General features: G+C 55.2%; 11 protein-coding genes across 11 annotated transcripts; 8 read left to right on the top strand and 3 right to left on the bottom strand.

The window, feature by feature from the left end:
* Positions 1 to 337: 337 nt before the first annotated feature.
* On the bottom strand, positions 338 to 2,665 carry LY79DRAFT_586269 (Dynamin central region-domain-containing protein; the record flags this gene model as incomplete). Its single annotated transcript, XM_060560612.1, has 5 exons — positions 338 to 506; positions 563 to 647; positions 700 to 2,339; positions 2,424 to 2,558; positions 2,616 to 2,665. 5 exons carry the CDS (start codon positions 2,663 to 2,665, stop codon positions 338 to 340), a joined length of 2,079 nt encoding a protein of 692 aa, XP_060420216.1.
* A 2,644-nt stretch (positions 2,666 to 5,309) lies between these two features.
* On the top strand, positions 5,310 to 7,320 carry LY79DRAFT_586268 (WD domain-containing protein; the record flags this gene model as incomplete). The annotated part of the gene is made up of 5 exons (XM_060560611.1): positions 5,310 to 5,976; positions 6,031 to 6,434; positions 6,489 to 6,969; positions 7,024 to 7,168; positions 7,218 to 7,320. The coding sequence occupies 5 exons, from the start codon at positions 5,310 to 5,312 to the stop codon at positions 7,318 to 7,320; spliced, it is 1,800 nt and encodes a 599-aa protein (XP_060420215.1).
* Positions 7,321 to 8,010: 690 nt separating this feature from the next.
* Positions 8,011 to 9,535, top strand: LY79DRAFT_575284 (uncharacterized protein; the record flags this gene model as incomplete). Its single annotated transcript, XM_060559695.1, has 2 exons — positions 8,011 to 8,293; positions 8,343 to 9,535. 2 exons carry the CDS (start codon positions 8,011 to 8,013, stop codon positions 9,533 to 9,535), a joined length of 1,476 nt encoding a protein of 491 aa, XP_060420214.1.
* A 333-nt stretch (positions 9,536 to 9,868) lies between these two features.
* LY79DRAFT_665261 (phospholipase/Carboxylesterase superfamily protein) lies at positions 9,869 to 10,693 on the bottom strand (the record flags this gene model as incomplete). Its single annotated transcript, XM_060563032.1, has 1 exon — positions 9,869 to 10,693. One exon carries the CDS (start codon positions 10,691 to 10,693, stop codon positions 9,869 to 9,871), a length of 825 nt encoding a protein of 274 aa, XP_060420213.1.
* A 1,284-nt stretch (positions 10,694 to 11,977) lies between these two features.
* LY79DRAFT_575282 (uncharacterized protein) lies at positions 11,978 to 12,650 on the top strand (the record flags this gene model as incomplete). The annotated part of the gene is made up of 3 exons (XM_060559694.1): positions 11,978 to 12,076; positions 12,114 to 12,288; positions 12,439 to 12,650. 3 exons carry the CDS (start codon positions 11,978 to 11,980, stop codon positions 12,648 to 12,650), a joined length of 486 nt encoding a protein of 161 aa, XP_060420212.1.
* Positions 12,651 to 14,636: 1,986 nt separating this feature from the next.
* Positions 14,637 to 15,401, top strand: LY79DRAFT_145789 (uncharacterized protein). The gene is made up of 2 exons (XM_060551003.1): positions 14,637 to 15,031; positions 15,150 to 15,401. Exons 1-2 carry the CDS (start codon positions 14,785 to 14,787, stop codon positions 15,248 to 15,250), a joined length of 348 nt encoding a protein of 115 aa, XP_060420211.1. The 5' UTR covers positions 14,637 to 14,784; the 3' UTR covers positions 15,251 to 15,401.
* A 93-nt stretch (positions 15,402 to 15,494) lies between these two features.
* Positions 15,495 to 17,477, bottom strand: LY79DRAFT_586267 (LCCL domain-containing protein; the record flags this gene model as incomplete). The annotated part of the gene is made up of 1 exon (XM_060560610.1): positions 15,495 to 17,477. The coding sequence occupies one exon, from the start codon at positions 17,475 to 17,477 to the stop codon at positions 15,495 to 15,497; it is 1,983 nt and encodes a 660-aa protein (XP_060420210.1).
* A 1,554-nt stretch (positions 17,478 to 19,031) lies between these two features.
* LY79DRAFT_535625 (AMP-binding enzyme) lies at positions 19,032 to 23,114 on the top strand. Its single transcript, XM_060556528.1, has one exon. It carries the CDS (start codon positions 19,130 to 19,132, stop codon positions 22,967 to 22,969), a length of 3,840 nt encoding a protein of 1,279 aa, XP_060420209.1. The 5' UTR covers positions 19,032 to 19,129; the 3' UTR covers positions 22,970 to 23,114.
* Positions 23,115 to 23,691: 577 nt separating this feature from the next.
* Positions 23,692 to 25,850, top strand: LY79DRAFT_597193 (tRNA-guanine transglycosylase). Its single transcript, XM_060561797.1, has 2 exons — positions 23,692 to 24,226; positions 24,285 to 25,850. Exons 1-2 carry the CDS (start codon positions 23,983 to 23,985, stop codon positions 25,517 to 25,519), a joined length of 1,479 nt encoding a protein of 492 aa, XP_060420208.1. The 5' UTR covers positions 23,692 to 23,982; the 3' UTR covers positions 25,520 to 25,850.
* A 265-nt stretch (positions 25,851 to 26,115) lies between these two features.
* Positions 26,116 to 26,637, top strand: LY79DRAFT_665255 (uncharacterized protein; the record flags this gene model as incomplete). Its single annotated transcript, XM_060563031.1, has 1 exon — positions 26,116 to 26,637. One exon carries the CDS (start codon positions 26,116 to 26,118, stop codon positions 26,635 to 26,637), a length of 522 nt encoding a protein of 173 aa, XP_060420207.1.
* Positions 26,451 to 27,001, top strand: LY79DRAFT_535622 (uncharacterized protein). Its single transcript, XM_060556527.1, has one exon. The coding sequence runs from the start codon at positions 26,740 to 26,742 to the stop codon at positions 26,980 to 26,982; it is 243 nt and encodes an 80-aa protein (XP_060420206.1). The 5' UTR covers positions 26,451 to 26,739; the 3' UTR covers positions 26,983 to 27,001.
* The last annotated feature ends 33 nt before the right edge of the window (positions 27,002 to 27,034 follow it).

Raw genomic sequence — 27,034 nt, 5'->3', positions numbered from 1 at the left:
ACACATACTGGTAGAAAGGGGGTCATGGGGCTAGAACATGAGTCTTCGTAGCTGCCTCTACCTCGCTGTAGCCTCTTCGGCCATCTTGGGCCAGTCTTCATATCAGAAACGAATGGGTACTACTTTCATTAAAGGACTATCACCGCAACTGCCGCTGTTCAACCGTCTAATGCCTTCCACGCCTCCAGGGATCCCGCCGACGATATATGGGAAGATTTCACTGCCTAAACGCCGCGCTCCTTCTTTTCTGTGCCCCCGGAAGCATGGGGCGGCCAGCGTTTCAGCGGGCAAAGTTCTAGTGCTTCTCGGAAGCCGTTCCGTGTGTCGTATCGTGCCTTTACTGGACCTGGCTCACAATCTCGCTGGCCTTGCCAAGGGACTCCACCATTTGCTGGCACTCCTTTCTTCTGCGGATGGTGAAGTCGCTCTCCTTGAGCAGGTCATCCAGGGTGTCGGTGCGGTACATGTTCTCCAAGAGCTCCTTCTGCATCTCGTCCTTGGTAAATCTGGCACGTGTGTCAGCCCGCCGAAACCCATCAGCCACAATCATTATTTAACTTACTGGACGAGGGTAAGCATGATGGCCTTGGGAACCATGTCGATCATGGTACGCCTCACGATGTTGTAGTAAGAGGAGATGAGCAGCTCTAGACATCTGTGTTAGCCAACATCTCACACGCCAGCGAACTGCAGACTTACTAATGACTTCGACCTCAATGTTCTCCCGCTCCGAGAGCGTTCCGGAAGCCTTGAGTGTTGGTGGGGGGGCCTCCATGGCGGCTGCCTTCTTCTTGTTCTTCGCAGCAAAGAAGCTGCCAAAGAAACCACCGTTCGAAGGGTCCTCTGGCACTACCGGGCTAGACGCTCTAGGAGTACCGCCTGGCAGAGGCTTGCCGGTCTTGGGGTCAACCTGGACGGGCTTAGGGTTGTAGCGCTCGTTGACCATGGCCATGGCCCTGTGGCCGTTCAAGAAGTCAGGATGACCGGTGTTGATGTAGCATGCCTCCATGGCGACCAGGTCCCTGACGAGCTTGTTGGTGGGCTCCATGGCCCTCTTGAAGAAGTTGATGACCACGGCGTGGATCTTCTCCTTGAGTGAAGGATACCTACGGTAGAGAGCCTTGCCGAGGAGCTGCGACAGAATGCGCACCAGCTCGTCGTAAACGAGAGACACACATTTCAGACTAGGGTCCTCGAGGCGCTTGATCTGCTGCTTCACGATCAACTCGAAGGCAGTAGTGCCGACGAAGAGAGCGGGGGAGGAACCGGAAGAATTGTACAGTATGGTGCGGATATCGACGTCCTTGACCACATCAAAGGGGTCCACAGCCTTCACACCGTTGGCGTACAGCTCGTGGAACACGAAGCTGATTCTGGCACCACCTGACAACTCAGTGCTCGAAAGCTCCGTGTTGTTACCATCCAGCACTGTCCGCCACTCGTTGGTGAACTCGGTGATAATGTTGAGCACGATGTTTGCGCTGTTGCCCAGCATGCTCGGTCCCAAGGTCTCCAGTTCAGCAGTGTACTTTTGCAACGAGCTCGAGATACGAGCCTTGATATCCGGCAGTGTCTGCTTGATGTGCATCATCAGGATAAGGTTTAGTTTCCTGGCCAGATAGGGCGTTCCACAGTAGGAACTCTTGTTCCTGTATGCCTTGTGGTTGTCAAAGAAGTTCTTCTCGTTTTCCAAAGCGGCCTGGATTGGCTTCTTGTTGTCAATGTCTCGCTGGCCACGGTTGACCACAGGGACGTATCCCAACCGCAGAGGAATGATACGTCCAGCCAAAATATCGACGACGTCAGTACCCTCGTCCATGAGATCCACCTTTGTGAGAACACCGATCGTTCGTTGACCCTCGGGGTCGACCTCTCGTGCAAGCTTCAGACCGTCAGAGTTGGCCAGGTCGATGTTGGCAGCGGTGACGGCGAGGACGATGGCGTTGGACTTGGAGATGTACTTGAGAATCATGTCGCGGATCTGGCGCTCGATATCTCGAGGCTGATCTCCAACGGGCACTCTGGTCAGACCAGGCAAATCGACGAGGGTCAGAGTAAGGACGTTCGGGGAGTAGACTCTCAGGTTGATAGGTGCGGGCGAGATGCCTGCGTTGCGGCCGACCTTGGCCTCGGTTTCCCTGCTAATCTCATCCCGAATCTTGTTGAAGTCGTAGAACTTCTGACCAGGAATGTGGAGGAATTCGCCCCATTCGTCGGCGTTGGCTGCCTTGTCGGTGCTGTTTTCCACCTCCTCGACGCCGTTTTGTGAAGTCGCGGGACGGTTGATGAGCTGAAGGACGAGAGGTCGACGAGTGCAAATACCAGAGCCTCGAGGCAAGCTGCAGAACACAACCTTGTTAGATGCCCCCAAAACCTGGGAAACATGTGACGGCGGGGTAGAGGGGGAAGGTTGCCACACTCACAAGTCTCTTCCTACGATGTTCTCCAGGACGGAGCTCTTACCGCTGGACTGACTTCCAACGACAACTATTTGAGGGAGATCGATGGGGTTGGTGACGCCGACTGTTGTGAAAACATCCTGGAGCTTGTTCACGAGCCTGAAGCGCAGCGCAGTTAGCTTCCGCGTGGGTCACGCAGTGTTGGGCATCACGTACGTGATCAAGGCGGGATCCGAGATACCGCCCTGGGACTGGGACGCGCTCATTATTGCGATGCGGCCGGCGCTCTTGAACGATGCAGTCGTCAAAGGGGTGGGGGTTGAGGATCAAGTCGAGGGCGGATTCCTTTGTGGTCAAGTGTCCTGTCGCAGATGGCTCCTGAATCGCAATACGTGGAAGAAGCCGGAAAGGGGGGTGCGGGCTCGAAGCGAGGACGATCGGCAGCTTGGGGCGGGGGACCTGATGGAGCTCAAGTGGTGATACCCCCTGCGGTGTCGATGGCGACGGGTATTTATACCAGCAAAGATGTGAGGTTGTCAAGCAGGTTGCGAGTTTGGAGTGTTCGGTTGGGTTGGGAACGGTGGGAGAAGATGTCGCAAGCACCCAGAAGTCTGGTCTGTCAAGAGCCTAGTACACGTTGCTGCCCTGAGAGTGTGTGCGGGATCCCTGACGCACCAGCCACATACGATGTACACAGGTTCCGTCCCCACCGGTGTCGTAGGCCCCTGTCACTCTGCCGACGACAGCACCTCAGGCGCAGCACAGCACTGGTGTGCACTATCCGGTTGGCGGGGACGTTGGGCTGATGGAATACTTGGAAACCTCCCACTTGGGCGCCGGTGTCTCACGTGATGAACTAGTCTGTATCGGGGACAGCTTCAGCACCTTATTTGTGCCGTCAGGTTCCGTACTGCATCGTTAATGGGGCGCAGGTGTGTCGGTGAGTGAGATGCTGCTGGATGAAGAATGCAGGTGCCTGCCTGCCTGCGGACGTCACTCGAACCGCGTAGGTGTCGACGAGGTCGCGTCATAGCACACAGGCGACGATGTCTTGTTTGATCACTCGTTTAGCAGTTATGTTGCGATGCATGGATTTCGAGGGACTGGATGAGCCTTGTCGACTAGTCCCACCATAACTCGTTGCATTAAAGTGTCAACTGAACTGGAAATGAGACCAGAGCTTAATTGCCGAGTGGGATGGTCCCCCGCCCCTCCCATCGCTCCCAACTGATAGCCGTGGCCCGTCATAACGCTTATCCTCGATATCTTGTATCTATCTATCTTGCGGCTAAGTGCAAGATGCTGCAACGAGTGCATTTCATTTGGACCGGATCCGTTAGTAAATGCGTCCGGACGCAAGCCACAAACGAAGAGACGGTAATGAACCGGCAGAGAAACTGATACCAAGACAGCTCTGGCGATGCGCTCGAGACCTCTGGCAAACTGCATGTTCATCCACACTTTGATATACTTCCACGGCAGACCAGCTTGTCTTGTTGCTTTGCAGCGAGGCGTACTTGGCAAGTAAATAGGTGCAGATTGACCAGCTATTACCTCTGGTGTAGTTTCAGTGCTCGGTGTCAAGAAGCGCTATAGAGCAATCCTGATGTGAGTTGCTCCGCACTCGTCATGTTCATGACTACCAACCCTCCGAGGGGGGAAGACGTTACGCAGCATGTGACCTCTATCCCCTCAATACATAGGTACCTAGGTATCTGAATCCATCTTTCGATGGGATCCGTCTTGCATACCTTGAATACCTACCTTCTACCAGGGTAGGCAGGTATGTGTAGGTACCTATGCAACGTATGGGCCGGTACGTAGTGGTGTGTTAGTGGGCTTCACTGTCTTAGGGCCCCACCAGTGAACCGGCGCTCCAGCCCCCCAAGGTCATCCGTCCCCACCCTCTCGTGTGGAGGGACGGCAATGGGTCCAATCAGGCGGCATCCCGTCATCTACTGCCCGCTGGCCCCAGTGCTCGCCCATTCAGAGTGGTACAGCAGTGTGCAGCTGCCGGCCACGGGTCCCTACCTGGCAGGCTGCCTGGTTAGCGGCCTACATAGTACTGAAAGGCCAGAGGTACCAGACTACCTACCAGCCTACGTACGGATACCTACCTACCTAGGGTAATGTGCCTATCAGAGTAAGGTAGGTGACCTGCCTCACCTCAAGGTATGACCTCTATCATCGGGCAGTCCCGAAACCTGCACCTACGAACTCCAAACCTCCAAGCTTCACCTTCCACTCCACGTCCTGCGTTTAACTCAACGCACTTTTGGTTTGCTCCCAGACCTTCGACTCTCATGTACCTCGCCTGCTTTGCCTTACCGCACCGAACACTTGCACGTCCGTCCGCCTGCGCTACCGTACGCTACCTACCGACGTTACCTATCCGACCTTACGAACAACGCTTCTCTGAACCCGTACCGTAATCAAACATCTAGCCACAAAGCACTCACCACAACATTCCTACGTGCCTGGGCGTCTCCGTTACCTCCAAGATCTCGAACTCTGAGAACAACCGCGGGTCCTTCCCGCGGTAACAAAGGTCGACCTGGACCCCAACTCCAACACAGCTCCCAATTCCCACCCCATCATTACCGATCAACATCTATCCACCCCGCCGACTATTCAGCCATCTTCCACCCCAACTTTCCCGCCAGCCCCCGCGGCTTCCCGGCCCTCCCCTCTTCTGACGATACCGCACCTTCGAGCCCCTACAACCCAACCAGTCCAAGACATTCCTCGGCTGTCCCCGGCGCGATAGAACCTCCCTTGGCGCCCCGTCAGGTCTTGGGCCGTAGACAACGAGCCGATTCCGACTCGGATCGGGGAGACTCTCCTGTGACGTCTGCGGGCGCCCGTCGACCCGCCTCTCATCCTCCTAAACGCAGAAGAGGAGACTCCGCCATGATTTCAGACGGCGACGGAGCAGCTTCGAACGGAACGTCCAGGACGTATTCCAACGGCGCAAGGACGGAGGCGCCGGTGACCGCCTCGGCCACCAACGGTTCTCGCAAAGCCGCTGCCATGAACGGCTCATCCCGTGCCGAGAAGGATGCCCCACCACCCGCCCCTTCGACCTATTTCGGACACGATCGAGAGGAGGTTACGCGAATACTCATACAGGCCTTGTCCGATATGGGATACCGCGGAGCTGCCGAGAGCGTCAGCAGGGACAGTGGTTACGAGCTGGAGAGCCCAACCGTCGCCGCCTTCCGTAATGCCGTGATCAGCGGTGGGTGGGGCGAAGCCGAGGAGCTTCTATACGGAGCCGTCATGTCTGACGAGCGAGGCCATCCAGGGAACGGCCTAGTGCTAGCACCCGGATCTGACCGAAATGTGATGCGGTTTTGGCTGCGGCAACAAAAGTTCCTCGAGCTTTTGGAGCAGCGTGACACCGGCAGGGCACTGATGGTGCTGCGAACCGAACTGACGCCGCTCTACCAAGACACCCAAAAGCTCCACTTCCTCTCCAGTCTTCTCATGTGCCAGTCTGCGGAAGATTTGAAGGCCAAGGCCGAGTGGGATGGAGCTCACGGTCAGTCAAGAAAGATCTTGCTATCGGAACTATCAAGTGCGTACCCCTTGTCCCTTGATGATGTTTATGCAGTGCTCATTACCCTTGTAGAATGTATATCACCCTCAGTAATGCTGCCAGAGAACAGGCTCGCCGTATTGTTGCAGCAGGTGAAGCAAAGCCAGATAGACAGCTGTCTCTGGCACACAACTGCGTCCTCGCCGTCATTGTACTCGGACCACTACTGTGAACGAAGTCATTTTCCCACGGAAGTCGCGCTGGAGCTCACAGACTTGACTGGTGAAGTTTGGCAGGTGGTGTTCTCGCACGATGGGCAGCGCCTCGCTGCGTGCGGAGATGGTGATACCGTTGTTATTTGGGACCTGCCCTCATTCACCGTCTCTCACGTCCTCCGGCCGCATGCTCAAGGTGTCGGCGGCTTATCGTGGAGCCCCGACGACTCGATGATAGTCACATGCTCACAGGACAAATACGCACGACTTTGGGACACAGCGGTATATGCTCTCCTCGTCGTGAAAAAGTAAGATTGCAACGCTGACTCAGAACAGACCGGAGCGATGATCCTTAAGCTTGAGCGGTTTGATGAGCCGGCCAGCGGCTGTGTCTGGGCGGCGGATAGCAAGACGTTCATCACCGGATCTCTGGATAAAGATCACGGCTTGCGCACTTGGAGTACGTCGGGGGAGATGCTGTGCGAATGGGGCAAGAAGCACAGGGTACAAGACCTTTGCGGTTCGCCGGATGGGCATTGGCTCGTTGCAGTCGACGACGCGCAGAAGATCCATGTCTACAATGCTTTCACACGTGAACTGGAGTACGAGATGGAGGTCAAGTCTCGGCCGACCTGCGTGAGCATCAGCGAAGACTCGCGCCATTTGCTCCTTAACAAGAAGGATGGAGAGCTTCAGCTGATTGATTTGGTAAACCGGACGTCGGTGCAAAAGTTCCTCGGTCACACCGGAGGCGAATACATCATTCGCAGCGCTTTCGGCGGTGCCAACGAAAGCTTCGTTGTGAGCGGTAGTGAAGGTAAGTCGGTTTTTGGTCATTTGAATGGCAAGCGTGCTGACCTCTGGGGATTAGATGGCAACATTCTTATCTGGCACAAGAACAGTGGAGCTGCGGTTGAGAGGCTCGAAGGGCATCAGCCTCGAACGAACGCTGTCGCCTGGAACCCTGCGGACCCATGTGTATTGGCTTCATGTGGTGACGATGGCAAGGTTAAAATGTAAGTTTGCGATATCAGCATCAAGTGCACTCTCACTGACACTGCATAGTTGGTCGAACAAGAGCAAAAATGCGACTCTCAGGTCATTACATAACGGAGCGTCTCGGGCGTCCAACGGTTGGAGTGCAGAGGAGCGCACTGGAGACGAATAGGATCCTCGAGTCGCGCTGAACAGAAAGAGTCTGTACTGGCTGGCAACTTCCGGCAGAGGTAGTGGAGCATAGATAAGAGGAGGGGCCAGAACCGGAATAAACCCCCTTCATCAACATGTCACGGTGTCACGGCGTATTTCTGGGTTGGGATACAGGAGCGAGGCGGCTATTGCTGCTTGTTGGCTCTTCCACGGTTGGTCTGGCCTGTTGCGGATAGAACGATTGATGTTATATAATCAGGTATTGAGACTGTTATTGCAACGCAGGAGCTCACAAGACGTTGCTTTCATTAGTGTGAATGTCTAGTCAATGGGGTATAACGGCTGCAGCTTGGATCGTCCCCTCCTGTGACGTTTGCCTCCGCTCATCGCTGTTCTTTCTGGCATGTAGGTTTCAATCAGCTTGACGGAAGGTGCCGTATCATATAGTGCATGCCAAATGTCAGTGCTTCCTGCGTGTTTTGTGAGAAGCTTGGTCCTAGGCGTTCGATTCCAGAAGTAGCGGTTCGTTGTGTAAGGTCTCCTCCTATCTATCAATCTTGAGTCCGGATAGACTCGCTGCCTTTCGTGGCCTCTCCCTCGTCACCCACACCCATCGGCTACCGGGGATCCTCAACGGCCTGGTCTACCGCTGTGCTTCGCCTCTTTCTACATTTCAGTGCCGTCCGTTTTATACATTAGGCTCTACATCATGTCTTCCCCGCCATCGCTTACCACGGAAAAGCCAGCCAATAACAGACGCAACTCAACGGAGACAGTGCACCAAAGACCTAGTATGCTGGGCACCGTTCGTTCGCACAAGTGGCTCGCCAAGCAGAAGCCACACATCACCAACGAAGCCGCATGTTGCCCCTGCGTCGTATACGCCCGCACTGCGGAGAGACTCGAACGAGTCGCCTACGATGAAGATCCCCTGGCTCCATCTTCAGGGGCCTGCAGTAGTCCCTGCTGGTCTTGTTGCCTGAGCTCTGCGAGTAAGTTGGGTCTTTGAAGAAGCCTCAAATCATCGCCTAACAGCCATAGTATGTAACTGGAAGAAGCCACTCCGCGATCAACGTGGCGATATTCGGGATCGCTACGCCATCACTGGCAGTGTGGAAGACGACGATGTCAACGCTTGCGCACACCCGTTCTGGACTCTCATGCTCAATCACAACGAGGTCTTCATACGCGAAAAGATCTGCCAGGACCTCAAAACATATCCCTTTTCTCCGGGCCCTCCACCAAAGGAGATCCGCCGCTTCAAGGCCCAGCCAAACAGCCCATACAAGTCACCGTCGCAAATGCAAATGAAGAGCAAAAGCCTACCAAGAATCTTGGAGTTGCCAGAATCCAGTAACTCAACGGGGAAGCATGAACCTCCTAGCATAATGACGAGCCCCGAGTTGGACAAGGTCGAGCCAGAGACCAGTTCTCCGTTACCACCTCTCAAAGACCACAAGCGCAACGATACTCCTGCAAGATCTCCCGACGTCCTGCAAAGTCCTAATCTGGACCCTCAAGATTCTCGCGTAACAGTGGCCGACTTTGCGGGGCCTCATCGACTCAGCCAAGACATCAAGAAGCCAGTTGGAACGAAGCAATATCCCCATACCGTTCACAACGATCCTCTTTTCGGAATTGCCGAAGAGGTTCACCTCCATACCGTCCATGACGACCCTACGATGGAAGTGGCACGCCGACTGGTTCCTCATCAAATCATCATAGATCCCAGGGCACCGGTTTCAGAGGCGACGGCCCCTCACAGCGTCCATTGCGACCTCACTGCCAAGGTTGCTGAAGACCCAAAGCAACATTCGGTTCATGATGACCAGGCCAGCAATATTGCCAATCCTGTTTACGATCATAGGCTCAGCCAAGACCATGTGGCCCTGGTGAGCACAGGAACGAACCCTCACAGTGTTCATGATGACCGGATAGAGGGCATTCCTGGACAGCCAGCCTCGCATTCCCTCAGCGTAGATCCAATCATGGCTCAGCCAGAGCAAGCCTCTCCTCACAGCATCCATGATGACTCTGAGGTCAATGTTACCGAAGGCGAACCGAAGCAACATACCATGCAGACCAGCTCCGCGGCTAGGGCACCCCGGAACAAGCCGAGTGGGCACCAGCTCGGAGATATTGGGCGTTCTGCAACAGCCCCTGCAGAACTTGACAACAAGTCTGCAACGGGCAGCATCGATTCTTCCGCACAAGTAGCGGGAGTGGACAAGTAATGAGTAGGAAGCAAACCATCCAACAGCTTTTGTGATTATAATCCATCGCCGCGATTCCTAGAGCCACACTCCATAGTCCACTGCCAGTATTTAGTATAAGCATAGCTCAATAATGAACTTTCGTCTTGACGATGAAATACGCGCAGCGCAGTATTGTTAGAACGACTCGGTCGTGGTCGAAGCTGTCATGATGTCACGTTATATCGAGTCCTCAGAGGCTAGAAATATCAACACGGTTGACGTGTGCTCGCACTGCGTCCCAAGTGGCTGAAACTACAACCAGGATACATGTGCGTATCCCATGGTCTGATTCCAGTTGGTAGCCATCCCATCTCACCACCCACTCTTAAGACACTCCGCAAAGAACTGCATCAGGGGAAACATCTCCTCCCGATCACGGGGCATAGCCACGTCCTTCCTCTTCCACTTGATGAGCCTTGCGTCGAGGAACTCTTCCTTGATGGCTTCAAACGCGTCGTCGTCGAGCTGGACAGCACAGGCTTTCGTCTTGCATTTGCCGCGCGCACTGACGGTGGGAAGCATGGACTGCGGCAAGGGCCCGCCGATGGAGAGGACGCCCTTGAGGGTGTTGCCGTCAAAGTGAGCGTTGTCGCCCCTATTCGGTTTGTCTGCCGGCGCATCGGTCACGTCGACGACCTGGGGCCCGAGGCGGAGCTGCGAGGCGATGCCCAGGGCCAGGGAGCCGCCCTGGCCGAAGCCGAAGAGGATGATATCACTGAGGTCCCAGCCGCAGCGCGCAATGATGGTCTCGCGGATGAGGCGGTCAACTACGAGGGTGTAGGACCTAGAGAATCCCGGGTCGGAGGAGATGGAGTCTGTGGAAGGGTCGAAGGTAATGTCATCGCCCCAATGGAAGTGGCGCGCCCCGGCACCGACGGAGGCCGCTGCCGATGAGAGGCCGTCATCGGGGAGCATGGACGGAGGCAGCGGAGAAGGCCCGCGGACAGAGATGGCTAAGACGCCGGGCAGGGACATTGCCTTGGCGAAGGAGGCGAAGGGGACCTCGGAGTCGCCCAGGCCGTGGAAGAGGATCAGGATCGCGGTGGTGGACTCGGGCGGGTTCGGGAAGGATAGGGAAAGGGAAAGGACGGGCTGGATGGGAGCGAAGTCCTCCGGGGTCGGAATCCGGGCAGGCATGACGGCTGATGTGTCGGCGCGATGGATTCCTTGGCGTCGTGTGTGGTCTAATGTCCTATGGATGGGTATTTAGATCTCGACCGTTGTCTCCGCAGATCTCGGCCAGGGTCCAACAACGAAGGAGCCTGATGGCTCTGTATACAAGCAGGTGTGCGCGAACTTGCGGGTCTAGGTGTGAAATGGTGACTCTGAAATGATCTACGATGACGTGAAGTTGTCTACGGATGGTGTGGGCAGGAGAGCGGCTCCTCAGACTGCGAATTTGAACTTTGAAGTCTCAGTGACGTGAAGTCAATATGTCTCCACTTTTATCCCACCAGTACAGACAAGCCTTCGAGCGCCGCCGTCTGTGATATATTGCCTTTATACGAACATCTACCACTGCAATCACCACAGGGCTGGTCTTCTTCACAAACACACCGTGGGTAAACTAGATGGGCCAGGCCGCCGTGCTTTTAGCTCACAATATGGAGATCCCGATAACCTTACAATCTATCGGAGAGATAGCGCCATCTCCGAATCCTTACCCATGACACTTTTTTGCCCAGATTGACGACGCGGATGGTAGGGTTCGTCGTCGACCGGGTCATGAGCCGAGCAGGCGCGTGTACATGTCTCATCCCGTCCTCTGTGCTCTTCTGACTTTTCTCTCTCCTTCCATCGTCCTAATCTTCTAGCAGACTTTGCCCCTCACACAGACGTCGGATCTCGTCTCTTCTGAGGGCCCAGGCTGTCAGGAAACAATCAGTGGAACTCATCTGAAAGAAAGAAAAAATTGACTTTTATCTCTTCTTTGGCCCTATGAGCCCATCCCATCTTTATCACCGATATATATCCTTAACACAATTCAGGAGAATGAAGCTCTCTGATCAGCACACCGTTCTCCCAACTGCCGGTTGTCCAGTAGTGCAGCCCAGCCGTGCTTGCTCATCAGGCAGGGACTGACTCGAGACTTACGCTTCCTCTTTCCAAATGCGCTTGTCTCGTCGCGGTAACACGAGACGGTACTTAAGATAGCATATCGCTGCAAAGCTGCGAAAGGGGTCTTGAGGGGAAGTCCCGAGCAGCGCCGCTCTTGGACATATTGACAAACTGATGAGCGTTGTTACGGGGCGGGCCCGCTAGTCTCCAGACTCACTCCAGCTATGGGGCGTTCTCTGTATGCATCTGCAAGATGGGAGATCTGAGGATGGACGATGGCACCACGAAACGCCTTGCGCATCCGTTCTACAAGCTATTCCCAGCTCTCTGTTTCGTCTCATCTTCACACTTGGAGACTGTGACATGGCTGACGAGAATTGCGTCTCCGGCAGCGATGCTGGCCGTTCGTTCTATGGCCCCCGGGCTCTAGGCATGCAGAGTTGCTCTGGTATTTCTGCCATAGTATACGTAGGCGAGGCTCATCCAACTATGAGATCAGCTGACCTTTGATGAGCTCTTCATCAGCGGTGGTAATGCCCACACCGCCAAGGAGGATGCCCTCGCAAAGCTCGGCGGCCTGCCAGCAGACCTATCCACAGTCGATAAGGCCGACCTCACCTTCCTCGATAGCGTCAACAAGACTGCCAACCAGGCCGAGAGGGGGCGCTTACGACGTAAAGATTGCTGAGACGGTTCCTGGCGAAGACGCTCTCGCTCTTCAGATCAGCCTGCGCCCTCTTTAGCCTCCTCCTGTCAGTCACTCCATCACAAGACATAACGGCTAACGCGACCACCACAGCGCAAGCTCACAGCCACCGTTATAGGCCTGCAGGCCGAGCAGGCGCAGGGCAAGAACGTGACGGCTCAGCTCGAGGAGGAGACCAAGAAGCTCGAAAAGAGCGTCGCAGACGACGTGGCCAACGCCGGCGAGCCCGCCACTGCCCTAAAGTTTGACGCCTCCATCGACAACCCAGCCGCATCCGAGGTGCCCAAATACGATGCGGTGGCGGCCAAGGCGGGAGATGTCATCAGCTAGTCCCTCCCTGCCGCCGAGAGCAAGAATAACGGCGGCAATGGAAAGGGCAACGGCCAGGGTAAGGATTCCGGTGCGGTGGGCACTGCTACTTAGGCTGCTCAGGATCCCGCCGAAAATGAGGAGTGAAGGAGAGGGGTGGATCACTGGCTGAGTTATTGTCGTCCAGCTCGGATGTAGGTAATGGGATCCTATCGGGCCCTGGAGGCCTATATGATGGGTTCTGCAACTGTCTTGAACAGTTCAAATGAGGTGATTCAAGACTTCTTGTGTCTAAACAGCTGAAGCGATGGTCGGAGTGATAAATGATTGGGATGCCAGGCAGAATTCACCAGCAGCCATTGCAATATAATGTCAAGATCCATCAGCCAACTATTGGTCATTTTTGTTATGGAATCGTTTGCCTGCTGTCACTCGCCGTCATTTTCCTCCCTCATATGAAAATGCGTAGGCTTATAAAGCCTCGTGCTTGGACAGAAATACTTATTTTGGTTCAAATTACACATTCTGTGTCAACGGTTCCAAGTGTTGCACAGACGAACTCAACATGCACAGTTGCCGCAGAAACTCGTCACCGCTATATGACAAAAGGTTTATGATCGTCTGTCTGACTCGGTGCAATGTTCTGTAGATCATTTGTCCAGATCACCGGAACGGTGCTTCGAAGACCTCCAGCAGTGGGCCCTCGGTCGATCATTCCGTCCTTTGTTGGGAATTTCGTCTGATTAATGTTACCGTGCTATTCGGACATCGTGTTCCATTTACCCAGACATTGCCTGAAGATGGCACCGCGGCGGATACCTGTCGTCCGTAAGTTGGAACCTCCAACTGAATCGTCAACCCACGATGCGCTGCACCACTTACTTGCACGAACAACGGAAAACACAACCTCGGAAGCAGCATGCGAATGTCGCTTGTCCTGTGAATTTCCCGACTTCTCCTCTACTTTGGTCTCAATCACATTTAGGCGCCCTCGTCAACCAAATTCGCCCTCGGTACCAGCGCGCCGCTGAGGCCCAGGGCCTCGGTACCCCTGCCCACCGTTTCACTTTTCCACCCCAACCCAGCACCTCAAACCGTCGCATCGTTGCCGCATCTGTGGGCAATCTCCTCGAGCTAAACTATATCCGGATCGTCTGCATCAGTATTATGGGTGAGGATACCCCGGCTCTTGCTATCCTGCCTCCAGCTACAAACCTGTGAATCCTAACTAATTCACAATTTCCTAACTCTAATACTAGCCGTAACTCTATCCCTAATCCTAACCTAAACCATGACCTCTATCTTAACTAAAGCTACGCGACAGCTTGTTTTGACGTTTCTATTTTATTTTATTTAAGCGAGTTTCTATATCGATTGAGGAAAAAGAGGATGTCAAGAGACGAGTGGGACAGAACCTGTGATTGTACAGATACGAGAGATGGAGATAGAGTAGCAGCAGTCGGCAGCAGGGTACCCCCGTTCGATGCTATTTGCCTGCCGTGCATCTTTGCCCCACGTTCGTCTCATGAAGCCTTGAGCTTCTCCAGCCTTTTCGGGTTAGCAGAGGGATGGGGGGGGGGAGGGGGCGGCTGAAAGATGCTCTTCTGGGACACGAGACAATACTGACTCCGTAGAGGCCCCCGTCCTCTCGTCATCTTCTGGCGCGTATCCAGACACGAGCGGAAAGGGGGCCTGAGAAACTGGACCAGCTTCTGTAATGTAGCCCCGTCCCGAAACTCCCCTCTTCCTTGGCGATCATGGGATCCCGATGCGATTATCTCGGGCTCCTCGCGCCGAGTTGCCTGCTGCGCAGGATAGGCCACTTGCCATGGGTTCGGGTTACGGCCTCGTCAGGAGGCGTCGCCTGTTTGACACTTCGTGAAGGACTGGCTGGGTATTGAGGATGGCAGACAAGGGGCTATGCTTAATTTCCTTCTTCGTCTGATCTCTCGCCCCCCGATGTTGTATATAAAGTCCCTATCCTTCTCGCCATGTCTGTCTGGATATCCTCATCAGCTCCAACAGTTTCATTCTATCATTCACTTCTTTTGCTTCTCTCCCGCCGGACGGACACTCTTTTTCTTGCAATCTTAACGTTCATTTCCCGAAAAGCTTTCGCTCAATTTCAAACTACATCTCTCTTTCAAACGACAAGATGAAGTTCACTCTCCAGTCCGCCGTCCTCGCCCTCGCCTTCGCCCTCCAGGCGAGCGCCGCCGCCGTCGAGGACCCCTCGATGGCCGCCGTCCGCCGCAACACCCTCCTCATGGAGCGCCAGGGTGCCAACGCCAACCGCCCCGTCCCCAACGGCTCCTGCTGCATCGCCAACACGAGCTTGAAGCAGGATGTCTGCAACGTCAACGGCCAAACTGGCCGCTGCGTTCCTGACAACATCAACAACTGTGAGTTTCCGTCCTCTCCTCACATCCCCTCTTCCAGGGCACCTCTTGAGAGGGCCTCGGGGAGGGGGAGAGAATGCTTGGCTTGCGGGAGAACATTGCCACTAACAAATCTGAACAGGCGGCGCCAAGTTGACCTGCATCGAGGACAGCAGATTGACCTGCGACCCGAACACCCTCGAGCGCGGCCGCCCCCTTTGCCGCCGTCGCCAGGGTGCGTAAATCAGTGGCTATGAAGTAATTGTAAGGGAAGGGGTAACTTGCAAGCAAGAAGCTTATTGATCATGGTCGTGTTGCACGTTACCTTCCATAGTCAGACCAAAAAAATATGAATGATAATGAGTCTCTGGAGAGATGGAAAAAAAAGAGCACGCCGCGCCCGTTGAAATGAAGCTCCAGTGAAAAGTTCCAATTGACATATGCAACTCATCTAGTAGTGTAAAAGGGCTTATATTACATCACCCAATCATCGCGGCACAAACTCATCCCCGTCTCCTAGAGACCGGGCCCGGACCATGGAGGGGCCCGGCTTCATATCTATCCATCTCCCTTCTGCGTTCCAAATACCAGCTTTGGTGAAGTCATAACTCGTGCTGCCTTCCATGAAGCCGAACCGGACATACTCGTTCAGCCCGAGTCCGCTCTCGCGGGTCCAAACGAAGCTCTTCGTGGGAACGGGACCGTCGTCAAAGTACGAGCGGAAGCGCTCCACGTCGTTGACCAGGACGCTGATGCCATCATACTGCGCCCCCGCCGGAGGGCTGTTCCATGTGAAGTTGATGCTCCACATGGCCTGACTCAAATCGATGACGGGAGGGAGGATGCTGGGCAGCACAGAACCATGCTGGGCATCGCCCTGGAGGGCGGCGGGCGTTTGCAGCACGGCGTCGAAACCCCAGCGGGCGACGCCGTTGATGAAGAGACCGACCAGGAGTCCCTGATAGAGCAGAGAAGGTCTCGTTTGCATGCTCGTGCCCGGAAGCAATAGCAGAGCCAGGATGTAGTGGTGGATACGGAGACTCAGGTCTGGCAGGACTAGACAGACAAGGATCCCTCCCAAGAAAAGTAGGTAGAGCTTGAGGTACTTCAGTAGACGGCCTTCTTGTCTTAAGTACCACACCTGTTGGGCAACGATGACAACCAGGACGATGATGATGGCTGCCAAAGCGGCCTTGGCTCCTGGTTGCTGATTGAGATCATGTGCGTTGAGCCGCTGGATTGGGATCCAGCTGAAGGTGTAGTTGCTAAGCGCACCAACCCAGCACCCACCGAGCCACAGAACCGTCTTCTCGATCTGGGCGGTGAGACCAGTCAGCGTCCGCCGGACGCCCATCTTGTCATAGATGACCCAGCCGCAGAACATGGCAGGGATGAATTTGCCAATGATGTTGGACACGAGATCGGCGACGGAGTAGTGATTCGGCGGGTCTGAGGCAAGTCCGACGTGCCAGAATACGCCGACGAAGATGGAGAAGAAGAAGAGCGCGGGAGACGCCGTGAACAGAGAGAGCACTGTCGTGAAAACGACCGACACCGCCAGCAGCATCCATCTGAGGTCCCGGGCCTTGCATTCGATGCCTGGCTCAAATGTGAAAGCGAGCGGGAAGTACGAGTCGAAACCGATGCTTTGAATATCATTCCTTTCGGAGCTGACGAAACCCTCACGTCGCCCAACCAGGCGGACGACACCGCAGCCTCCGTTTTCGTTGGAGATCACACCGGCATGGATTGCGGCGCCGCAGAGGAACGAATCGCCACGATAGATGGGCGAGCTTGAGTTACCGCTTGGTCCGCCGACTACGAGCGGCTGGTAGACGATCTCCTGGTCTCCTACGGCCCTCGGGTTCAGGACCATGTAGCCAGCGCAGTTGGCCGAGCACCTGAAGGGGAACCCGCTGCCGTTGAATGGGCGGCAATCAGCTCCGTTGAGGCCGCAATTGTTTCCTCGGCCCCAGTACGTTGCGCCGCATCCGATTTGCTGAGGCGCTCCCCATCCTTCAATCTCCGTAGCGAAAGTCTCGCTCCTCTTGACCAGAGCGAAGGCGATGATCCAGATAGCGATGTAGAAGAAAACGAGGCCGAAACGGTGTTTGGATTTTCGCAGGCACCGGTCAACCAAGACGAGAGGAAACTCTTGGACTTGTGGCAGTATGGGCTTGATCTTGTAGTCTTGCGGGTTCGGCGGGCCCTTCGACCATTTCGCGGCGGCCTTCACGGTGCGGCGTACCGGGTATGGGACCCATCTCCACCGCTTCCAGTGCCCTTCGTCCTGCATGAACCTGGGCGTCGATGGGGAGGAATCGTCGTCGACTTCGAGCTCGCGGCGTGGGGAATCCCCGAGGGGCGCATCGGGGTGCTCTATGGCTTCGGCCTGGTTCGCAGGCTCGTGGGCCTGTTGCCGCTCCATGATGCTCAAGAGCGGTTCACGTTCGTGTCTTCCGTCGACCATGGTGGCGATATGGAACGTGGCGCTAGGCAAGATATGTACGGATAAGGTGAGTCGAGACGATTCGCCGGACCGGACAGGGGCGGGAATCCAAGAAGCTAAGCGGTTAAAGAAGCTGAGGAGGGCTACGCCACGACGATCAGTCAGCAAAGGAAAAGGCTCGGCATTGGGGGCGTAGGCGGAAGGCCGTACTAAAAATGTAGAGATCAGTGGCATCAATGCGATGCTATCAATTGACGAGGCCCTCTTGAGCGTGAAACGAATGTTTCGCTGGCCCCTCGACCAGCTGTATAATGGCATCAACGCATTGGCTTCGAAACATCAGACGGACGGAGCGCAGCCTATGGATGGCAGCGCTGTGGCACAAGGAACAGCTCAGGAACTGCATTAGCCAGCTGGGTGATCCTAAAGCCTCGGCACTGAAGCGCCTCCGTTCCCCGTCTGGCTTGACTTGACCCTGGCAGGTGGGGGGTCCGGCGTTCCGCATGGCGAAAAAGCGGGAAAAGAGGTACGTACCTCATGATGCCGCTTTTACTGTAGTGGCATGAAAACGGAAGAACTAAAGGCGAGGGTCCGACAGACGGCTATCGGAGGGATGTGTCAGCACCCTTGCCGAAGCTCAGCCACATTTCGGCCCGACTATTCTGCCAATTTGCGGCGGATCTGTGGCGTGGCGCTCCCAAAACCCGTGTGGCGAGTCATTTGTTAGGCAAGAGGTTGAACTCGGGGGCTCATCTGGCTTTAATTACAAACAACCTGCAAGTCTCTCTCACTGTTCATGCTTAAAATGGCCCCCACGCGTTTAGACTTTTTCCTTCGTGACCGATATCGCCTCTGCCACCTTTAGCATGTGCTTGCAGTCCCAACATTGGCTTTCCCATGTTGCCCAAACCCAAGTTTTGCATACGGATTCGCTAAACGAAGCGCGCAATATCGCCTAACTACTTAGGTTCTCCTGTCTTAGCGGTGTTAGGGCTGTCTTCTCATCACTGATAGCTACATAAAAGAACTTGGGAGCCAACACCTTACCGATCCACACTGCTTCACCGATAATACTCCGTACCTCTCAGATAGATGCAACAACCTTGGCGGTTTCTATCGCCTTCTCTATTCCTTCGACCCATTTAAACTACCGGTCAATTTGGCAACCATGCACCTCATTGGCCGTTTCCTCTTGTCCGTTAACGCAATGGATTGGCCTGGGCTATCCCCTCCCGATGATCGAGCGCTTCTTGACGGCTGTCGGTGCTACGCATGTGCTACCTACGTGTTCGGTGGTTCAACTTGTTGAGGGAGTTCTAACCGGCAAGGGGCATGGAGCCCAAGCAAGGTACACGCACATCTGCCCTCCCGTCCTGTTGGTTGTATCGTTTCCCTTGCCTCGACTGCCTTTAGTGCGCAGTTGGAAGAGCTTCTCGCAACTTGTCTCGTGACCTCTTTCCCAGATTTAATCACACCTGCGGTTACCCTGCATCAGTTATTAAAAGAGGTTAGAAGTGGTCTTTGGGTCTACAACAACTCTTTCCCTCTTCAGGCTTGTGTCTGTGTTCTCCCCCCCCCCCCTTCTGCCACCACTCTTATCGCGTCTACTTGGAAGTGACCGCTTTTTATTTTATTTCATCTCACGATACCCCCTTTGCCAGACACTTGTTACCATGCCCATTCTCGACATCACCAAGGACCTCGCCGCGCTCTTCGAGCAGCAGGCAAAAGCCACCCCAGATGCCATTGCTCTCGAGGACGAGTCACGAACTCTTACCTACGCTGAGTTGGACCAGGAAACACAGGCCCTCGCCGACCGTTTGCGTCGTCATTATGGAGTTGGTAGAGATAGCCTTGTTGGCATCCTCATGAACCGTAGTGCAGACTATGTTATTGCTTCTCTGGCTGCACTTCGCGCTGGTGGTGCTTTCCTGGTTCTTGAGCTGGCATACCCCTCTGGGCTTCTGCGAGATGTCATTCAGGACGCAAAACCACAAGTGGTCATCACGCAAAACGCCCACGTCAACCACATCAAGGCGGACGTGCCCATCATCGTCCATGATGAGCCCAGCAAGACGACAGTCAACGGCCATGCAAACGGCGAGCTTCCCCCGTTGCCCGCCAGCGACGACCTCGAACGTCTTGCGTTCGTGTCATACTCCTCAGGCACGACTGGCCAGCCAAAAGGCATTGCCAACCCTCACAGAGCCGCAGTACTCTCATACGACCTCAGGTTTGGCCTGAGCGACTTGCAACCGGGCGATCGTGTAGCCTGCAACGTGTTCTTCGTCTGGGAGATGCTTCGCCCCCTTTTGCGCGGAGCGACCGTCTTCGCTATTCCGGACAGTGCTAGTTACGATCCATCAGCTCTTGTCAGCCTGCTTGACTCTCGACAGATCACAGACACACTCATGACGCCTACGTTACTGGCAACTGTTCTATCTCGTCACCCCGATCTGGGCAAGCGCTTGACCAAGTTGCGGTCTCTATGGCTGAACGGCGAGGTTGTAACTACCGATCTCTGCCGCAGAGCTATGAAGGCTTTGCCCGAAACCAAGCTCCTGAACGTTTACAGCGCCAGTGAGACGCACGAGGTCGCTGCCGGTGACATTCGCACGTTCGTTGACTTTGAGGCCCACGTTTGCCCCGTTGGCCCACCTATGGACCCAGAGCACATCTACATCATGGACGAGAGCGGCAACAGAGTTGGCACCAACGTCAGTGGAGAGCTCTACGTTGGTGGTGACCTCCTGGCCAGAGGCTACCTGAACCTGCCAGAGACCACCACAAAGGCTTTCCAACCGGACCCCTTCGACACGAAGGCTGGAGCTCGCATGTACCGTACAGGTGACCTCGCTCGCATACTTCCCTCTGGGCTTCTGGAAATCACTGGCCGAGCTGGTGGCATGATCAAGACTCGTGGCTATACCGTCCAGCCTGGTGCAGTGGAGAATTCCATTGTCAAACACTTGGCTGTGCGTGACTGTGCGGTCTCATCTCACGGAGAGGGCCTCGAGAGACAACTCGTTGCCTATGTTGTACGCGATAACGGTGATAAGAGAGGCCGAGCCGATGTCGTAATCGATGAGTCTGGATACAGTCCTGCATCCAGGCGTGTTCTTGGGAATCATCTCGCCCTCTACATGATCCCGACATACTGGGTCGAGCTTGAACAGCTCCCCACCCACGGCGTCTCTGGCAAGACGGATTTGAAAGCGCTGCCGCCGCCACCAAGCCCCAAGCTTGCCATCAACGGCGAGAAAGAACAAAACACAAAGATAAAGCTGGAGACAGTTAAGAAGCTTTGGGCTGCTGCCCTCAACATGCCCGACAGTGCCATCACCGAGGAGCACGATTTCTTCGACATAGGAGGCCACTCCCTCGTCCTTGCCGATCTGGCGAATCGATTCACCAAGGAGTTCGGATTCCCGGTTCCGCTTGCCCCTCTCGCCGGCACACCCACTTTGCAAGGCCACCTGCAAGCGATTCGCGATGCTCGCGATGGTCACACCGCGGCCGTGCAAGCCGATCTTCCTGCCGTTCTCCGTGCGGACTCTATTTTGCCGGACGACATCCAGGCAAACGGCACTTCGATGCGTCGTCTGAACGATGCCAACACGGTGCTCCTGACCGGTGCAACTGGATACCTTGGAGCCTTCCTTCTCAAGTCTCTTGTTGAGACCACCTCAGCACACATCATCTGCCTTGTTCGTTTCACCGACCCTACGGAAGATATGCGCCCTGCGGGTATGGCCAGAGTCCGCAAGAACCTCATCGATCTCGGCATTTGGGACGATTCCCTGCTTGACAGGATGGAGATTCTGCCTGGGAACCTGTCTCGGGAGCACCTCGGCCTCTCCCCTGAAATCTACGAGGACATTGCTTCTCGTGTCGAGGTCATTATCCACGCCGCTGCGACCGTCAACCTAGTGTACCCCTATGCTGCGCTGAGAAGCCCCAACGTCGGAGGCACCAGAGAAGTTTTGCGCCTGGCATCCAAGAGCGGCGCCACTCTCCACTACATTTCCACCAACGGTGTTCTGACGCCATCTGTGGCAGGCTGGTCCGAAGACGCGATGGTCGACATCGACGACGTTCCTGAGAAACTGCTCGACGGTTATGGGCAGACCAAGTGGGTGGCTGAGAAACTAGTCTATGAGGCCGCTCGTCGTGGCATGCCGTGTAAAGTCTACCGACCGGGCACGATCAGTGGTCACAGCAAGACGGGTTCGTGCAACGCCTGGGATCTTCTGAACGCCCTGATTGTGGAGTCGTTGCATCTCAAGACTGCGCCTCATGTCGATGGCTGGTTTGCTGAGATGACGCCCGCCGACTTTGTCAGTGCGGCGATTACAACGCTCGCCAACCATACCGACCCTAAGCAGCTTGTTTACCACCTCGGCGATCCCAACCCAGTTTCCGCCAACTTCATTTTCGACACCTTAAACGAGCTTGGATTCCCGACCACCCGCGTGCCGTGGGATGACTGGGTCGAGCTTTGGACCAAGAAGAGGGGCTTCGGCACTGCAGGCGATGTGCCTTTCACTGTAGATATTCTTCGTGGTGGTATGCCCACCGCTGAAGGTCTGCAGGCAGTCACTGTTCTCAAGGACGATGCCACGGCGCCTGCTCTGGCGCTATACAACCTTCAGCGTCCCAAGATTGACATTAACCTGCTCGAGACTTACACTCGTCACTTCTGCGCCAGAGGTTGGCTTTCAAGGCCTCCGCGCCGAACAGATGCCAACGGTGTCACGTCCCACGTCAACAAGGGCCGCCTGGCCGGTAAAGTTGCCGTTATCACCGGCGCTTCTTCCGGTATTGGAGCGGCTGTTGCAGCTGGCCTTGCCAAGGAGGGTGCTCACATTGCCCTTGCTGCGAGACGCACAGAAGCCCTAGATGCCGTGAAGGCCAAGCTCGCCGGCACCAGCGGCAAGGTCCTCATCCACAGGACGGACGTCACCAAGAGTGAGGATGTAGCATCGCTCATGCAAGCAGCAACCGATGAACTCGGCCCCGTCGACATCCTCGTGAGCTGCGCTGGCGTCATGTACTTCACTATGATGGCGAACAACCACACCGAGGAGTGGGAGCGCACCGTCGATGTTAACTGCAAGGGTCTCCTGCACTGCCTCTCAAACACAGTCCCTGGCATGCTGAGCCGCGGAAAAGGTCACATTGTGGCCATCTCTTCCGACGCCGGCCGCAAGGTCTTCCCCGGCCTGGGTGTCTACTCGGCCAGCAAGTTCTTTGTGGAGGCTACACTGCAGAGCTTGCGTCTCGAGACAGCCGGCACGGGTCTGCGTGTCACTTCGATCCAACCCGGCAACACGGCTACGGAGCTGCTAGGCATGTCTACCGATGCCGAGGCCATCAAGAAGTACGGCGAGCCCACGGGTGCCAAGGTTCTGGACCCCGACGACGTTGCTTCGTCGATCGTGTACGCAGTGTGCCAACCTGAGCACGTTGCTGTCAATGAGGTTCTCATTGAGCCGAGAGATGAGCCTATCTAATGCTTACGACCATGTTGGGAGAGTTTAAAAAAGCTGCATGCATGTTTGTCACGATACACATAGTTGGCGAAGGTTCAATCTTTCATGGGTTTAGACTAGCATCAAAATATTTTGAACTTTTCAATCAAACCGTTTGCTTTCTGTCCTGTCTCGCTTTGTTTAGTACTCGAATCAGTCTTACTGGGGTAGTTATCCGACAACAAACGAAAGGAGCAGAACGGTCAAGTTAGTTGGACAATTATCAACCGGTTGCTAATCGACCCTACGTTCCAGCATCAAAACCCAACCTCCAGGATCAGTCTGTAATCCCCGCGGCTCAGATTTCCATCAGTTCTCTCACATACCTCCCTCCCCGCTTCCCAGATCTGCCAATGTTTGTCAGTCTTGGCCAACGCCAGCAGACGTCATACCGTGAGTCTCTCGGTCTCCCGACCGACAGCCGGGCCTCTACAATGACAGGCAAAAGCAGCAGCGACATCCCATCTTCATCTGATCTGCATTGCATATGCTATTGCAGCGGTATCGGGCGTGGTTAGATGATTGGCCAAGATGGCTCGGTCGCACTGCGTTTGTGCGTTGTCTAAATCCCTGCAGCGCCCTTCGCCCGGATCTGCTCCGAGCCCCAGGTGCCCCCCATCGGGAGCCCGAGCCGCGGTGGCCCGCCGTCATCGGCTGAAGCTCCAAGCCCCAGCCACATCCACTTTATCAACAGGGCCGCATATACGCCTCACTTCCAAGCCTCGCCCACTCTGCTCGGTGTGGCTGGAGTTGTCGCGCTTGTAGCTGCCATTTTCATTTTCACTACATTTGCGCTAGAACATCTCACAACCATCGACTTGGTTTGGCGAATGCAAGCGAGGAAGCACCGAGGACTACTTCAAGAGAAATCGAAACTCAGGATTTCTGAGGATTTCGTGATCGGGCATAGTATCCGCAAGCCATCGTCACGCCGGCGCCCTGTGACACCAAGGTTGAGATCACAACTTGCGTGAAGGGGTCTTTGATGTGTCAAGATGAGTAATGCAGAAACTTTCAACGTGGAGAGGAATTCAGAAGGCATGATATTTGAGATATTGCAGAAAGCCACAAATGGCTCCTCGGCGGCTCGGCTGGGAAGACTGAGTCTCCCCAAACGGAATCCCATCGAAACTCCGAACTACATCGCCGTGGCATCCAGAGGTGTTGTCCCTCATGTCACGCCCGACAACATCGAAAAATATACTTCTATCGGTGCAGTGTACATGGCGCTTGAGGACTGTTTGTTGACCCACATGTCTCTATTTTTGATATCTTATGAAACTAATCAGAGCACAAGTCATCGAAAAGAAGAACCCTTCGGTGCTCTCAATACCCTCGCCAGATAAGAAGCCCCTCCACACCTTTGCCTGCCTTCCCGATGGCGTGGCCACTATTCTTGCCCCTAGACGATGCCCGGCGATTAAGACTCCCGTAGGAAACGGCGCAAAATTCATGGCCATCTTCACCTCGACCGGCTTCCGGAACCTCACCACGGATGAGTACTCGGCGGCTGTCGAGACGCTCAAGCCCGACATTGCCATTGGCCCCGCCGACCTGTTCCATACGAGCACGATGCCGGTTCCGAAGAAGCTGGTCCGCATGGCAGAACGCACCGAGGAGTGGACTGACGCGTTCCTGACGCTCAAGGGGCGGGAGGCTTTTAAGGAGTCTGGGGTCTCAGTGTTTGCGCCAGTCCTAGCAGTGCCGCATCCCATACAGTGGGAGCATCTTCGTCACTTGGCTGAAGACGTCATCGACTCTATTTCAGGGCTCGCAATCTACGACGTGGACCTACTGCCCGATATAGAGGATAGCTACGAACCTCTGGTTTCGCTGCCGCGTCTCTCTCTCCATATTCCCTCTACGCCTCAAGCGATACTCCGGCAAATCTCTCTAGGTGTTGATGTTTGCACGATCCCTTTCATGAACACCATCTCCGACGCTGGCGTAGCGCTATCCTTCACCTTTCCTCCACCCAGTACTCAGAGCAACGCTATCTTGCCGCTCGGCGAAGACATGTGGTCTCCCGAGCACGAGACCTCACTTAAACCTCTTGTCGAAGGCTGTCAATGCTACGCCTGTACAATACACCACCGAGCCTTCCTGCACCACCTCCTCAACGCCAAGGAGATGCTAGGCTGGACACTGCTGCAGATTCACAACCACCACATCATGAAGGAGTTCTTCACCGGTATCCGAACGACACTTGCGGAGGAGCCCTCCGCGGAGAAGTTCGAAGAACAGGCGAAGCGCTTCGCTGCGGTGTACGAGCCGGAGCTGCCGCAGGGCACGGGGACGAGACCCAGGGCAAGGGGATACCACTTCAAGCCAGACCCGAATCCTAGTAGGATCAACCCGCCGGCGTGGGAGAGATTCTCAACGGGTGGGGAGGCTGTGGCCAACGGGGTCGCTGTCGCAGCAGTCGCGGTGGAGGGGATGGAGACGCCGCTTGTGCCGGACGTGGGATCGCTGAAGCTTGAGGAGAAGGGATTTGCGGAGGTTGCGCACGACAAGCAGAAGCCTGACCCATAGCTGGTTGCGACGATATCACTGTTGGGAGTGTCGCAGTGGCAGGGAGTATAAGATGGTATTTTGATCCAAAGCCAGCGAGTCATACATACTCCAACACCCTTCCAAGAAAAAGAAAAACTCAAAGCCCGTACGCATGTGATGGACATGATTGCCTCAAAATATACTTTCAATTGGCACTGGAGGAATTCCTTCAGTTTCTCTTAAGGTTAGCTGGAACCATGGGATGCTCCCAATCCTTGAGAGCCAGGTCGGCAAAAGGCATGATGCTGCTGTTTCTTTTAATACCTCGATAGATTCCTCGTGACCAATCCTGAAAGATAATCAATCATCCTTCTTGGCACCGAGCCATACTGTGTCCACGTTGTATGCTTTTGCACAGTTCCTGGTGTACTAGCATAACACAGCCAGCCAGGCAGCCGACATCGAAATCTGCGCATATCTGGAACATCAGAGGTTTCCGCAACTTATATACTGCAACCACGTTGCAATCCCCAGTTCTCTCTCAAAAATCTTGCGGCACTAAGACAGGTCCAGGGTCAAATAGCGTCTGGTGCATATACAAAGGTCCGCTACCCGGCGAAGTGCAGCCCATCGCGATGGCGTCTTGGGACAGCGAGAATCCGGAACCTCCCAGTACCCAGCATCCCATCAACATGGAGCCTCTCGTCCAAGAAGCCCGATGGCCATCGCCCGGCCGCGAGGCATCCCCGCCGTCCTGGCCTGCCTTTTTCCTCCGCGTGATCGTATTTGCCCTCTGCCCCTGGAGGTGGCTCTCCGCCCGGCGCCACGCTCGGCGGCTCGACAAGTGGCGCACTCGGCTGCAAGAGCAGTGGGACCTCGACATCAGGGGGAAGCACGGCGAGTCGAGGCCGCTGCCCGAGAGCGAGGAGGAGTTCCTGCAGCGGGTGTACTTGTTGGTGAAGGCCGAGTTCGCGGGCATGACGACAAGGGTGCCGACGTGGAAGATGTATGGGGAGTTGAAGGGCCGGAGGTGGTCTGGAAGGACGTTGGAGGACCGGGCCGCGAAGAGGCTTGTTGCGTATATGTATTGGGCGTTGGTCTGGAAATGCGTGTGGCTTGACTTTCTCGATATGGTTTGGGAGTATGTCGGGTTGTGAAGTCGAGCGAGGCTGTATGTACCTCTCTCAATCTGTACTCTTCAAGCTCATGGGCAGCCTCAAGCTGGCCATAAGTTTCTGCTCGGTAGGGTTCCCCGTGTGATGGCGGGGTTCTGGTTTATGATAGTGCAAGGAATTCTCTTACAAGCCCTGATTCTGCACCCGGATCCAGGCTACTCACAAGATATAGCGCTGGCCTCTGCTTATTGGAGTACGCGAAGGATGATGTTCGGAATTGCGTTATTTGCTATTGGGTGTGTCGTTTCCCCTTGGGTTTCTGGAACCACTTACTTGCTTCTCCCTTTACCCTATCTTTGGGGTGCCTACTGTAATCCCACGTGCTAATGTGCTTGAAGACACAAACTGCGAGAAAAAGCGGACAACTTTACCAGACTCA

This window comes from Colletotrichum navitas (assembly GCF_030913465.1).
Source record: "Colletotrichum navitas strain CBS 125086 chromosome Unknown LY79scaffold_2, whole genome shotgun sequence".
In the NCBI taxonomy this organism is placed as follows: domain Eukaryota; kingdom Fungi; phylum Ascomycota; class Sordariomycetes; order Glomerellales; family Glomerellaceae; genus Colletotrichum; species Colletotrichum navitas.
This window is presented reverse-complemented; position numbering and strand designations above follow the sequence as displayed.

What these genes read in the sequence shown, in the direction of transcription:
- LY79DRAFT_535625 (XM_060556528.1), top strand. Translation starts at nt 19,130, where the DNA reads ATGCCCATTCTCGACATCACCAAGGACCTCGCCGCGCTCTTCGAGCAG.
- LY79DRAFT_145789 (XM_060551003.1), top strand. Translation starts at nt 14,785, where the DNA reads ATGAAGTTCACTCTCCAGTCCGCCGTCCTCGCCCTCGCCTTCGCCCTC. An exon ending in TCCTGACAACATCAACAACT is followed by an intron (nt 15,032 to 15,149) that starts GTGAGTTTCCGT and finishes AAATCTGAACAG; the next exon opens with GCGGCGCCAAGTTGACCTGC.
- LY79DRAFT_535622 (XM_060556527.1), top strand. Translation starts at nt 26,740, where the DNA reads ATGGCGGGGTTCTGGTTTATGATAGTGCAAGGAATTCTCTTACAAGCC.
- LY79DRAFT_597193 (XM_060561797.1), top strand. Translation starts at nt 23,983, where the DNA reads ATGAGTAATGCAGAAACTTTCAACGTGGAGAGGAATTCAGAAGGCATG. An exon ending in GTACATGGCGCTTGAGGACT is followed by an intron (nt 24,227 to 24,284) that starts GTTTGTTGACCC and finishes TCAGAGCACAAG; the next exon opens with TCATCGAAAAGAAGAACCCT.